Source organism: Oryctolagus cuniculus, chromosome 14, assembly GCF_964237555.1.
Source record: "Oryctolagus cuniculus chromosome 14, mOryCun1.1, whole genome shotgun sequence".
Taxonomy (NCBI): domain Eukaryota; kingdom Metazoa; phylum Chordata; class Mammalia; order Lagomorpha; family Leporidae; genus Oryctolagus; species Oryctolagus cuniculus.
This window is the reverse complement of record NC_091445.1, coordinates 10,306,929-10,321,627: the sequence shown is the minus strand read 5'-3', so window position 1 is coordinate 10,321,627 and position 14,699 is coordinate 10,306,929. Positions and strand designations below refer to the sequence as shown.

The window sequence follows — 14,699 nt, the reverse complement described above, 5'->3', positions numbered from 1 at the left end:
TTAGGCTTACACAGGGTCAGGGTGCTCAGTAGCACTATCTTCTGAATCCACATCTTGTCACACCTGGAGGTCTTCAGGGGACACTAAACTCATGGAGCTGTGCTCTGCTGTAACAACAGTGCCTTCTGAGGGACCTGCCTGATAAGGCTTTAGTTAGCTCTTCTTGCATATATGAGTACACTTCGAAATAATGACGAAGTAAATAGTAAATGAGCAGTGACGTGGTCATTCATTTTTCTTTCTCAAGTATACCGTTCATAGTTGTATGTACTTTTATGTGACTGGCAGTGCAGTAGATTCGTCTACACCAGGATCTCCACAAACATGTAACGCCAAGCGCTGTGTCACTAAACGGTGCTTGGGACCACTGTTCTATATGCGGTCCATTGTTGACTGGTGCGTCTGTGTGGTACATGATTGTACATATAACTGGGATTCAAAACCTTCCTTGAAGTTGGGGAAGAAAAAGATGGAAAGGTTGAGAAGGTGGGGACACTGCTGGAAGTAGAGGGAAGGGAGGGTTTTTGTTTTTTTCATTTCATTTCAAAGACCAATGAGTATTTCAGTGTTGAAGCAGGGAGCTAGTAAAGGAAAAATGGTAATATATAGTTCATTTTCTTTGGAATTAGGGGTTGGTATTGGAGAATGAGCTTCGAGGGCATAGTAACTGTTTCTTGTAATAGAGGGAAAGCTGAAAGTGTTGAGGGGTGTTGGTGACAGGAAGTCACGTTTTTCTTTGTTAGGAATGGACATTGTTTTCTGAGAGTGATGCAGTGTCTTGGAATCATCAATGACATTGAAACAATTGAAAATGTTTACCATAGTCACTGGGAAAAAGGGAGACCAGATTTTCTGTGAAAACATCATTGCTTGGCAGTGTTAAATGACTTGCTGAGCTCCTTAAACATGAGTTGAAGTAACATGGTCAAACCTTTTGGTCACGTGGTTTTCTCTGACAGTACCCAGAAATCTGAATGTAGTTGCAAAGACAACATACATCTGTCTGTCTGTCTAAAGTTTTGCCAGAAATGTGTTGGCAGCATATTGGGGCAGAGAATTCAGGAGAAAAATGAGGACCAGAGGACAGTAGTTAAGTGGGGGCAAGTAGAGGGATAACTGACCAAAGGTTCTGAGGAGGGAGAACAAACATTAAGTAACTGAGCAAAAATGTTTGGAAAAAGGGACATTTATGGTCAGAGTGGAGTGTCTGAATTTGTCATATCAGAGATTAGGCATTTGGGGATACTGGATGTAACTAGACAGTTGATTCTAAAGTTTTTTTATCAAACCAAGATTGATTTCCATTTACCTCTTTGCAAAAGTAAACTTTTAAATAGAGGGATTTTTATGATAAAGTGAGATGGGGCTGAGGTTCTGAAGTGTGGCCTTACATCTGAACCATCTTGATTGCCTGGGAAGCATTTATTTGGGAATACATCAGTTTACACCAGCAGAATGTCCCAGTGCCTCCCCTTCCCTTCCTCCTCAGGTGGAAAGTACAAAGAGAAGGGAGTAACATAAACTGAGTATAGTGTGAGATACTGCTCTGCTGGCAGCTTCAGATACATTATCTTAAAGCATACACTTCTTGTTCTGCATTGTGTTCAGAAAAATTTGAAAACCATGAGTTAAAGGGTAGTATCAAAGAGGACAGATTATTAAATAAAATATTCATAACTTAATGATTGCAATTTTGCTACATGGTGAATATGCCTACAAAACAATCTTATATTGTAAGGTTGTCTTTTGGGTATAGGAAAAGGAGTTACATTTATAAAAATCTCCTGCACTAGTGTTTCCGGAATAATATAGTGTTGAGCTGTTGTTTGTCGATTAAACTCCCAGAAATGATGATACTTGCCAACTCTTTTTCTAGACTCGCTATCCCATGTTGGAGAACCCAGAGATGTTGAGGAAAACAGCTGATGACTTTCTTAATAGAATTGCACTGACGGATGCTTACCTTTTATACACTCCTTCCCAAATTGCCCTGACTGCCATTTTATCTAGTGCCTCCCGGGCTGGAATTACTATGGAAAGGTATTTGTGTTTTACCTTAGATCAGATTCAGTCAGCATGTTTTCTTTATGAAATCTGAATTGTAAAACAGTTTCTTAAATTTTTATGTTAAAAAATTTAAGACATAAAAATTGTATGTATCATGGAATTTTTGTGCAGTGTCCATTCAGGGGTAAATGTATTTTATCCTTTCACATTTCACAAATTTAACATTTCTTCCAGGTGGAAAGACCCAAAAATCCTGCCTTTTTTTTAATAGATAAATATATAGAAAATTAAGATTATTTATGTTCGACCTACTGTGCAAAGTTCTTACCATATAGCCATAACCTAGTGCCTATCAATCAACCTTTCTCAGTTCCTCCCTACTTCGCTCTGCAGCCTCTGGTAACCGCAGTTGTATATTTTACTTCTGTGAAATCCCATGTGAATGAAATCATGTGATACTTGTCTTTCTGTTTTTGGCTCATTTGATTTAACATAGGGACCTCCACCTCCATCCATGTTGCAGATGAAAAGATTTTATTCGTTTTTTAGGACTGCATAATATTCCATCATCTGTGTGTGCCACATTTTTTTAAAATCAGTTCGTCAGTGGATGGGCCTTTAAGTTCCATTTCTGGGCTGTTGTAATAGTCCTGCAATAAACATGGGGGTGCAGGTATCTCTACAATAAATGGGCTTTTGTTTCCATTGGATATATACCCAAAAGTAGGATTGTTGGGTCATGTGGTAGTTCTATTTTTAGTTTTTGTGTAACCTCCATACTGTTTTCCACAATAGCTGTGTTAATTTATATCCCAATAACAGTGCAGCTCTTCATATCCTTGCCAACAGTTGTTACGTTTTAGCTTTTAGTAACAGCCAATCTAACTGGCTTTCTCAATGTGGTTTTTATTTGTGTTTCCCTGATGAATGATACTGAGCATTTTTTCATATACCCGTTGGCCATTTCTGTGTTTTCCCTTGAAAAATGTCTGTTTAGAACTACTGCCCATTTTTTTAATTCTATGGTGGGTTTTTTTTGTTTTTAGTTTTAAACATTCTGAGTATTAATTCCTTATCAAGTATACAGCTTGCAGATATTCCATCTATAGGCTGCCTCTTCACTCTGATTGTTTCCTTTGCTGTGCAAAAAATGCCTTGGTTTGATGAAATCCTATTTGTCTATTTTTACTCTTAGTTCTTGTGCTTTTGGGGTCTGATCCATAGAATCTTTGCCTCTTCTAATGTTCTGAAGTGTTTTCCTCTAATGGTCTCTAAATTTCAGGTCTTAGGTTTATCTTTAATCCATATTGAGTTGATATTTGTGCATGGTAAGAGATGGTTATTCTGTTTGATTTTTCTGCATATGGATATCCAGTTTTCCCAAGTAGAATATAGGTTAGTGTTGGCTGGAGTAGTTTAATGATGGTGAGAATAAATGATTCTCAGTGATAAGTAGAATTTGACATACATGAAATATTAGAGAATAAAATATTTAGAAAAACAAAGACAGAATATGAAGATCTAATATGTTACATTTTTTGGAGGACCACTAAACTAAATTAGCATGCAGTAGGAGAATGGTGAGAAGACATTGGACAGGGTAGGGAATTCTGGCATCTAATGTTGCGTGGTTACCGTAGAAGCTGATTATAGAGTGCTTTAAGCCAAAGGCTTTTTTGCCTACATTATGAAGTTTTTTGTTGTTGTTGTTTTTGTTTTTGTTTTTGTTTTTGTTTTTTTGACAGGCAGAGTTAGTGAGAGAGAGAGAAGGGTCTTCCCTCTGTTGATTCACCCCCCCCCCCCCCAAATGGCCGCTACGACCGGCCGATCTGAAGCCAGGAGCCAGGTGCTTCCTCCTGGTCTCCCCTGCAGGTGCAGGGCCCAAGAACTTGGGCCATCCTCCACTGCCTTCCCAGGCCACAGCAGAGAGCTGGACTGGAAGAGGAGCAACCAGGACAGAACCGGCGCCCCAACCGGGACTAGAACCCTGGGTGCCGGCACAGAGGATTAGCCAAGTAAGCTGTGGCGCCGGCTGAAGTTGTTGAGTGAAATACTCTTTGGTGTTCCTAAGCATAGTTACTTGCTAGCTAGCCTTTAAGGAAAATTGACATGAGTTAAGGGGACCACTCAGTCCAGAGACATTACAGTAACTTACGCTTACAGTGACTAAAGCTGGAATCACAAAAAAATCAAAGATCCTAGATTATAGATGAAGACACCATCTGTCTGGCTTAATCCACAGGTAAATAAATATTCATGGATATGTATGAATTGGTGTACAATATATATAGTTCTATTTCCTTCGTTAGTTTAGAGAAGCTAAAAGGAACCATACCCCAGCAGCAGTGGGCATATTCAGTGCCCAAATCTTGATTGCTCAGACTGTTCTCCAATAAAAGGAACTGAGAATCTTTGGAGAAAATCATTGAGTCTGTGTGACAGTTTGGTCAGTGAAATTGCCACATCCCAAAATAATTCCACATGAGAATTCCCAAATCCTGAGTAAGTTGTGTTAAAGGACAGGAGAATTAAGGTAGCAGGTAGAGCTAAGGTTGCTAACCAGCTGACCCTAATTTAGGGAGATTTACCATGTATTTACCATGTGTCCAGTAGAATAAGAAAGGTTCTTAAATGTAAAAGAGGTGATCCAGAGAGATGGAAGCATGAAAGGGAACCAACCCCACATTGCTAGCTTGGAAAATGGATGACTGGGCCCCTGGGCCAACGATGCAAGGAGCCTTTAGAAGATTGAAAAAGAAAAAAAAAATATTTTCTCCCTAAAGCCACCAGAGGTGATGCAGTTAGTCTTTCCTATAACTTGATTTTAGCCATTTTTGTAATTCTCCAGTTATTAGATAATAAACTTATTATCCACCAGTGTTTATAAAAATACCATCCTGTTAAAAAAAAAAAACAGTTGGCAGTAGAGATATGAATTTACTCCTAGGGTTCTATTCTGCTCCATTGGTCTGTGGATTTCGTTTTATGCCAGTACCATGCTATTTTGATTACTGTAGCTTTGTAATAGATTTTACAGTCAGGAAGTGTAATGCCTCCTACTTTATTTTCTTTACTCAATGTTATTTTAGCTATTCAGGGTCTTTTGTGGTTCTGTAAAACTTCTAGTAGAGTTTTTCTAGTCATTGGAATTTTTATAAGGATAACATTTAATCTGTAAATCACTCTGCACGGTATGATAATGGTTTTTCCAAAACATGGGATGTCCATTCCATTATTTTGTTTTTGTTTTTGTTTTTTGTCTTTGTATCTGTACATAAATAGTTGTTTTTTTTTTGTTTGTTTGTTTGTTTTCGTTTTGGTGCAGTAAAGTTTGTTTTGGCAGGAGGAGGAAGCACTTGAGAGAGTGGGAGGATTGGAGTAGAGTGGAGACCTCTGGAAAGTGGTGGGAAGGAAAGCACTGAGTGAGCTGTCTGGAGGCTGTGGATGGGATGCGTGGTGGGGGAACAGGAGCAGGACCAGCATGTGGAAATAGAGCGGTCCCTTTTTGTTGTTAAGGCTGTAGCTCTGGCAGTTAATGGGGGATGGCATCTTGGCTGCATCTGCTCTGAAGCTCTGGGAACACTTGTCCTACAAAGACAAAAAGGTAGAGATGAGCCCCAACTAAGAGAAAGAAGTGTCAGTGTGGAGAATCCATTGGGTATCCAGTTTGACAGTACCAAGCCAGTGCTGCTTAGGGATTTAGCATTTAGACCATGAAGACTCTGAGAGCCGTAAATCCCAACCTCTTCCCTGGCTGCCTCTTCTACTCGCTTTCTGGTAGAAGCTTTTCGTCTTGGCTGACCACATGTGTAGAAAGAAGTGTCTACACAACATTATGTCCTGCCAGCCTGTACTGTGCCAAGCACTGACAGGGAGAGCATGGGATCAGGGTCTTCCATCTAGCCTCCAGCTTCGGCTCTGCTTAAGTGAATTACTTTGATTTACCATCTGTGACGTTAAGGACACCTACTTAAATTTTATGGTTGGTGAAGGTTAAATGAAGAGTGTGTAAAATGGCACAGTGATTCCCTCAGGCACCACAAAGCTTACAGGGACCTGGTTGGTGGTCCCTGGTGAGGAAGCGAAGCTAGTGTGGAATTTGAGAAGCAAGATACAGACTTCACTATTGAGCCCCCTCAAATTCCATCATTTTCCTCCAACTTAGCCACCATTTAACTCTGGCTTATGGTTCCCTCCTGCCTGCAGTCAAGTCTGCTATGGCCTGGACCTTCTATAGCAGAAGCTGGAAGCAACTCAGTGAATAGTATTTACTGGTCTGTCAGGGTCTGTGACTTGGAGACAACGTGTTAGAAGGAAGAGGCTGGAATTAGCAGAGGCTGTGATTTCTATCACAGCTGCAGAGAGACCAGACCCCTCAGGCAGGAGGCACAGCCTGCGTTCCATGAACTTGTAGATGACCTGTGCGAGTCATTACATACATTCCATTATTCTGTAGCCCCTTCTGTTCCTGTTACAAGTGATGTATAATTTTATTATAGATATCTTTGACATTTATGGCTAAACTTATTCCCAGACTTTCTTTTCTTTTTTTTCTTTCTTTCTTTTTTTTTTTTTTTTTTTTTTTTTTGGTAGCTAGTGGAAATGAGATTGCTTTCACTATTGGTGTATAACAGAGCTACTGATGTACGTTAACTTTCTGCCATGCAACTTTGCCAGATTTGTGTATGACAACTTTTGGTGACTCCTTCGGGTTTTACATATAGAAGTAAAACCCGAAGTGACTTCCTCCTTTTGCATTTTGGATACCCGTCATTTCTTTATCTTGCCTATTTGCTCTACTTGGACTTCCAGTACTAGGTTGAATAAAAGTTGTCTTGTCCCTTGTCTCGTTCCAAATCTAGCAAGGAATTCTTCACCTTTTCTGTTGACTTGTTATATGGCCTTTATTATGTTGAGGTATGTGCCTTCTATACCTAATTTGGCCTGGGTTTTTATCATGAAGTGATATTGAGTCTTATCAGATTACTTTACTGCACCTTTTAAGATGATACAATTTTTGTCCTTCATTGTGTTGATGTGCTGTATTACATTTATTTATGTGCGTATGTTGAGCCATCCTTGCATTACTGGAACAAATCACACTTGATCATGGTGAATGATTTTTTTTAATATCAAGATCATTATTTTATTTTGTTTTTTAAAGTCTTGTTTATTTGAGAGGCAGTTAGAGGGAAAGATACAGATCGTGGATCTACTGTTTCATTCCCCAAATGGCCACAAGAGCCAGGGCTGGGCTATGCTGAAGCCAGGAACCAGGAACTTCATCCAGGTCTGCCACATGGGTCAGGGACCCAAGCACTTGGGCCATTCTCTACTACTTTCCCAGGAGCATTAGCAAGGAGCTAGATTGGAAGTGTAGCAGCCAGGACCTGGACCTGTGCCCATATGGGATACCAGCAGTGCAGGTGGCAGCTTAACCTGCTGAACTACAGCGCCTGCCCTGAATGATCTTTTTAATGTGCTGTTGGATTCAGTTCCCTGGTATTTTGTTGGAGTTTTGTTTCTTTAGCAAGGATATTGATCTGTAGCTTTAAAACAAATATATTTGAAAGATAGAGTTACTGAGAGAGAGAGAGCTCTTCCATCCTCTCAAACACTCACCAAATGGCTGTAGCAGCTGCTGCTGGGCCAGGTGGAAGCCGGGAGCTTCTTAGAGGTCTTCCGTGGAGGTAGAGAGGCCCAAGCACTTGGCCATCTTCCACTGCTTTCCTAGGCATATTAGCAGGGAGCTGGATCAGAAGTAGAACAACTCGGACTCAAACTAGTGTCTATATGGTATGTTGGTGTTACAGGCAACAGCTTCACCTGCTACGCCACAACACTCGCTCCATCTTTGTTTTTTGGTTCTGTCCTTGTCTGGTTTCCATAATGCTGGCTGCGTGGCCTCAACTTGGAAGAATTCTTTGTTGTATTTTTTTCAAATACTTCAAGAAGAATTGGCATTATTTCTTTTGGTAGAAATCAGCAGTGAAGCCATCCATCTGGTCCTGGGTTTTTCTTTTTCATCCCCCCCCCTTTTTTTTTCCTCTCTCTCTCTCTCTCTCTCTCTCTCTCTCTCTCTCTCTCTCTCTCTCTCTCTCTCTTTTATATTATTTATTTGAAAGGCAGTGTGACAGATCTCCCATCCTCTGGTTCACTTCCCAAATGGGTGCAACAGCCAGATCTGGTCCAGGCCAGGATCAGGTACTCCATCCTAGTCTCCCAGTTGGGTGGCGGGGACTCAAGCTGTTGGGTCTTTTGCTGCCTTTCTTTGCAGGAAGGTGAATCAAAGCAGAGGAACTGGGGACCTGGAACAGGCATTCCAAGATAGAATGCCGCAGTGTTGTAAACTGGTTTATGCCACTGGGCATACCACCAACCCCGTGGGCGTTTTGTTTGCTGCAAGATTTTTTATTACTGGTTCAGTTTCTACCTGTTACTGATCTGTGTAGGTATTCCATTTCTTCATGATTCATTCTGGGTAAGGTCCAGTTAATCTAGGCTGTAATTTAATGCTTCTGTTTTTGTTTTTGTTTTTGCAGGGGGTAGGTGGGTGATCTGTCCATATCTGAAATTGGAGTGTTAAATCCTCATACTATTGTTGTATCACAGTCTGTCTCTCTCCAATGTTAGTAATTGCTTTATGGATTTAATTGCTCCAGTATTGGGTTCGTATGTATTTACAAGAGTTATTTCTTCTTGCAAGATTGAAAGCTTTATCATTGTACAGTGACCTTCCTGATTTCTCTTACTGCTTTTTATTTACAGTATACTTTATCTAAAAGAAGTATGGCTACTCCGCCTTCTTTTCAGTTTCATTTGCATTGAGTATCTTGTTATACGCAGACATAGGGATCCTTTTTTCTGCCAAGGGTCATCTGGACATTTATAACATCTGTGGGCCATATCACAGTACCAACTTAAACATTAGACTGCCATATGTTTATGGAATTTTGAGTCTTGCCCTTGGTTAACCTGGCAGGGCCTTAAGTTTTTGCCCTTGGGCCAGACATTTCTCACCCTGATATAGAGGCCTGTTGATATTTAAGGTAATTATTGATAGAACAGGTCTTAGTACTGCTGTTTTAAGAATTCTGCATTTTTATTGTAGAACCTTCCTTTCTTTATCCATGAAATGTAATCTGTAGGTAAATGATTTTCTCCAGTGGTGTACTTTCTTTTCATGGTGATTATCTTTCATAAGTCAGTGAATGTATAGGTTTTGCTTTGTGGTTACCTCAAGATTTAAATGAAAAATATCTTTTGACCCTAACAGGCAGTCTTGAAATTATAACATTGATTTTACACTTGATCTTAGCCAGAAGGCTGAGAAGCGATATAGTATTGATTTTAAAGATGGAAAAGGAAACAGATAAAAAACAGAGATATGAAATATTAGTAAAGCTCCATTCTATTCCACATTATGAGTTTTTGTTGTTACATTTGACTTCTTTCCATATTACCTGTCTCTTAACATTTTGGTGTAGTAATTGTGTTTGTTTTTAGTCTTCACAGCAAAGATATAAATGATTTATATACCATGTTTTGGTATAGGTAATCTTACCAAGTGAATTTGCTGCCTTCTGGTATTTTTTCCTTACTTGTTAATAGCTTAGTTTAACAATTCCCTTTAATGTTTGTTTCTCTTAACCTAGGTCTGGTGATGATAAATGTCTCAGCTTTTGTTTGCAAATGCCTTTATCTCTCCCTCATATCTAAAGGATAACTTTGCTTGATACAGTCTTCTTGGCTGCCAGTTTTTCTGCTGTAGTTCTGTGAGAGTCTCCTCTCACTTCCTCCTAGGCAGGCATGTTGGGATCTCTTTGTTGTTTACTTCTTATCTCTTGGAGCTTTGAGAATCCACTCTTCATCTTAAACCTTGGAGAACTTGATTATAGTATGTCTGGGGATAGACTGGGTTGGTTGAATGTGAATGCTGACCATTGACCTTCCTTGTACATGGCTAGTTGTATATTTCTTGAGGTCTGAGAAGTTTTTTCTCATTTCTTTCTATGCATATGCTTCTTTTTTTTTTTTTTTTGGACAGGCAGAGTTAGAGACAGAGAGAAAGGTCTTCTTTTTTCCATTGGTTCACTCCCAAATGGCTTCCACGGCTGGTGCGCTGCGGATCCAAAGCCAGGAGCAAGGCGCTTCCTCCTGGTTTCCCATGCGAGTGCAGGGTCCAAGCACTTGGGCCATCTTCCACTGCTTTCCCAGACCACAGCAGAGAGCTGGACTAGAAGAGGAGCAACCGGGACTAGAACCCAGGGTACCAGCACCACAGGCGGAGGATTAGCCAAGTGAGCTTCCGTTGTGGTTTTGATCTGCATTTCTGTTACAGCTAGTGATCCTGAGCATTTTTCATGAGTCTGTTGGCTATTTCTATTTCCTCCTTTGGAAAATGCTTCTTTAAATCCCTTGCCCATTTCTTAACTGGGTTGGTTATTCCTTTATTGTTGAGTTTCTTGATGATCTCTTTATATATTCTGGATATTAATCCTTCATCAGTTGTATAGTTTGCAAATATTTTCTCCCATTCTGTCAGCTGTCTCTTCACCTTGCTGATGGTTTCTTTTGCTGTGCAGAATCTTCACAATTTAATGTAATCCCATTTGTTGATTTTGGCTTTGATTGTGCCTCTGCTGTCTTTTCCAAGAACTCTGTCTATGCTGATGTCTTGTAGGGTTTCTGCAATGTTCTCTAACAATTCGATGGGGTCAGGTCGTACATTTAGGTCTTCAGTTCATTTTGAGTAGATTTTGGTGAAACGTGTCAGGTGAAGGTCTTGATTCATGCCTCTGCATGTGGTGATCCAGTTTTCCCCGTACCGTTTGTTGAAGACTGTCCTTGCTCCAGGGGTTGATTTTAGCTCCTTTGTCAAAGACAAGTCTGTTGTAGATGCTTGGATTGATTTAGGGTGTTTCTGTTCTGTTCCATTTGTCCATCTGTTTTTGTACCATTACCAGGCTGCTTGGATTATTACAGACCTGTAGTGGGTCTTTAAATCTGATATTGTCATGCCTCCGGCTTTGTTTTTGGTATATGATTGCTTTAGCTATTCTGGTTCTTCTGTGTTTCCATATGAATTTCAACATCATTTTTTCTATATCTGAGAAGAATATCTTTGGTATTTTGATTGGTATCACATTGATGGAAGATTTTTCCATTTTTCTGTTTCTTCTGTTTCTTTAATGTTTTATAATTCTCATTGTAGAGATCTTTGACGTCCTTGGTAAAATTTATTACAAGCTATTTGATTTTGGTAGCTGTTTGAATGGAATTGATGTTAGAAGCTCTTTAAACATCTGTGGCAATGTCTACATATACAAAAGCTGTTGATTTTTGTGTGTTGATTTTATATCCTGCTGCATTTCCAAGCTCTTCTATGAGTTCCAATAGTCTCTTAGTGGAGTCTTTTGCATCCCCTACGTATAGGATCATGTCAGCTGTGAATAGGGGTAGTTTGACTTCCTCTTTCTCAATTTGTATCCCCTTGATTTCTTTTCCTTGTCTAATGGTTCTGGCTAGAATTTCCAGGACTGTATTGAAAAGCAGTGGTGAGAGAGGATACCCTTGTCTGGTTCCTGATCTCAGTGGGGTTGGTTCCAACTTTTCCCCATTCAACAGGATGCTGGCTGTGGGTTTGTCATAAATTGGCTTGTTTTGAGAAATGTTCCTTCTATTCCCAGTTTGCTTAAAGTTTTCATGATGAAGGAGTGTTGTAATTTGTCAGATGCTTTCTCTGCATCTGTTGAGATAATCATATGGTTTTTATTCTTCAGTTTGTTTTTAAGATTTATTTTATTTATTTGAAAGAGTTACAGAGAGAGGCAGAGACAAAGAGAGAGGTCTTCTATCCGCCGGTTCACTCCCCAGAAGGCCACAACGGCCAGAGCTTCACCGATCCTGAGCCAGGTGCTTCTTCCATGTTTCCCACATGGGTGCAGGGGCCCAAGGACTTGGGCCATCTTCTACTGCTTTCTCAGGCCATAGCAGAGAGCTGGATTGGAAAAAAGAGCAACTGGGACTAGAACTGGCACCCATATGGGATGCTGGCACTTTAGGCCAGGGCTTTAACTCGCTATGCCATAGTGCCAGCCCCTTATTCTTTAGTTTGTTAATGTAGTGTATCACATTGATGGATTTGCAAATGTTGAACTATCCCTGCATACCAGGAATAAATCTCACTTGGTTTAAGTGGATGATCTTTCTGATATGTTGTTAGATTTGATTGGCTAGTATTTTGAAGATTTTTGCATCTATGTTCATCAGGGAAATTGGTCTGTAGTTCTCTTTTCTGTTGAGTATTCCTCAGGTTTAGGAATCAAGGTGAGGCTGGCTTCATAGAAAGAATTTGGGAGGATTCCCTCCTTTGAATTGTTTTGAATAGCTTGAGATAAATTGGAGCTAGCTGTTTCTTAAATGTTTGGTAGAATTAAGTGGTAAAGCCACCTGGTCCTGGGCTTTTCTTGGTTCAGAGAGTCTACTGATTCAAAAGCTGTCTTGGTTATTGGTCTGTGTAGGTTTTCTTTGTCTTCATGGCTCAATTTAGATAGGTCATATGTGCCCCGGAATCTGTCCATTTCTTTTAGGTTTCCTGTTTTGTTGGCATACAGTTCTTTATAGTAATTTCTGATGATTTGTTTTATTTCTGTGGTGTCTGTTACGTTTCCTCTCATCTCTGATTTTGTTAATGTAGGTCTTCTCCCTCCTTTTTTTGTTTAGGTGGTCCAGTGGTGTGTTAATTTTTTTTTCCAAAAAAAAATACCAGCTCTTTGTTTTGCTGGTCTTTTGTATTTTATTGACTTTGATGTTGTTCTGTATTTATGTTCTGCTTCTAGTTTGGGGCTTGGTTTGCTGTTGCTTTTCTAGGTACTTGAGATGCATTGACAGCTCGTTTAATTGGTACCTTTCCAATTTCTTGATGTAGGCTCCAGTTACTATAAACTTTTCTCTTAACACTGCTTTTGCCGTATCCTGTTATAGTTTGATGTATTATCTTCATTGTTTTCTAGAAATTTTTTGATTTGTTTTTTGATTTCTTCAATGACCCACTGTTCATTCAGGAGCATGTTGTTCAGTTTCCATGTGTTTGCATATGTTCTGGGGATTCTTGAATTGTTGATTACCAACTTCATTACATTGTGGTCCAAGAAGATGCATGGTATGATTTAGATTTACTTTTTTGACAGGCAGAGTTAGTGAGAAAAAGGTCTTCCTTCCCCTCTCACCTGGTCCATGGGACCAGCTTTTTTCCTTATTTGCTCTTGTGGTGTGGACCAGGACCACCTCTGTTGTTCTCTCTGGGTTACCCAGTGCGAATTCCCCATGGCTTTATATCAGGTGTGCAGTTTCTACCCTTCTTCAAATTAATTTTGCCCCACGTGATTCAGAACATCTTGTCGCTATTCCACCATCTTGGAACCCTCAATATATCGATTTCCCAGCTTCCAAGGTGTCCCTGTGGGATCCTTGTAGCTTCCAGTAGCTCAGGAAGCTCCACCGGGTCCTCTCAGCGGCATAGCTAGGCAGCACCATGAAGAACCCACGTGATTACCTGTTGATGCCTTCTGTCACATTTTATATTTCATTTGGTATATTTTTCTGTTGATTTTTTTATCTCTTGTTTTTTTTTATCTCTTGATTTTTTCCAGAAGTACATTTATAAATTATTAATAAATGGATGAAATGAGGATATTGGCCAGAGAAGGAACGACCTCATTTAGAAAACGTTGAGAGTATTGAAAGTATTTCTTTGTACTTTATTTTATTTTATTATTATTATTATTATTTTTTTTTTTTTTTGACAGGCAGAGTGGACAGTGAGAGAGAGAGACAGAGAGAAAGGTCTTCCTTTGCCGTTGGTTCACCCTCCAATGGCTGCCGCGGCCGGCGCTGATCCGATGGCAGGAGCCAGGTACTTATCTTGGTCTCCCATGGGGTGCAGAGCCCAAGCACTTGGGCCATTCTCCACTGCACTCCCTGGCCACAGCAGAGAGCTGGCCTGGAAGAGGGGCAACCGGGACAGAATCTGGCGCCCCGACCGGGACTAGAACCTGGTGTGCCAGTGCCGCAAGGCGGAGGATTAGCCTAGTGAGCCATGGCACCGGCCTTTTTGTACTTTAAATTATGAGTCTTGTAAAAATAGAATACAATATGGTAGTACATCATGAGCAGAGATAGTAGCATCCTTTGCAGATGTTTTGCTGGCATAGTCAGACATTTTTTCTCATGTAGGTTTAAGAGCTGAATGATACTTCCCACCCATACTCCCACCTTCCCTCCTTTCTTATTATTTTCTTTTAATTTTTACAGTGACCTAGCAGTTTATTTTATAATCACAAGCTTAACCCTCCACTAAGTAAAGAATTGAAGTATTAAGTAGAAAATCCACTGTTCCTCAGGGGTGGAAACAAGGGCTATAAATAATAATCAAATCTCAGAATGTCAGTTTCACGCATGAATATTAATTTTTTTGTACTCTGTATATTAATTACCACAAATCAAGGTAAACATGTTTATCTTTGTGGGACTGGCTTTTTTTCAGTAAGCATATGGTTTCTAGATGCATCTATTTTGTTGCAAAAAAACAGGATTTCATTCTTTATTACTGAGTAGTATTCCATAGTGTGTATATACACATTGTCTTTAGTCATCAGTTAATAGATGCCTGGATTGATTCCATATCTTAG

The 14,699-nt window shown here is 39.9% G+C and overlaps 1 protein-coding gene across 1 annotated transcript in view; it reads left to right on the top strand.

Moving 5' to 3' along the window:
* Positions 1–14,699, top strand: part of CCNH (cyclin H) — a 34,298-nt gene that overhangs the window by 7,960 nt on the left and 11,639 nt on the right. The window contains exon 5 of the mRNA XM_002713905.5: positions 1,877–2,040. Within this exon, the coding sequence (XP_002713951.1) occupies positions 1,877–2,040 (164 nt within the window). The remainder of the gene's footprint in view (positions 1–1,876; positions 2,041–14,699) is intronic.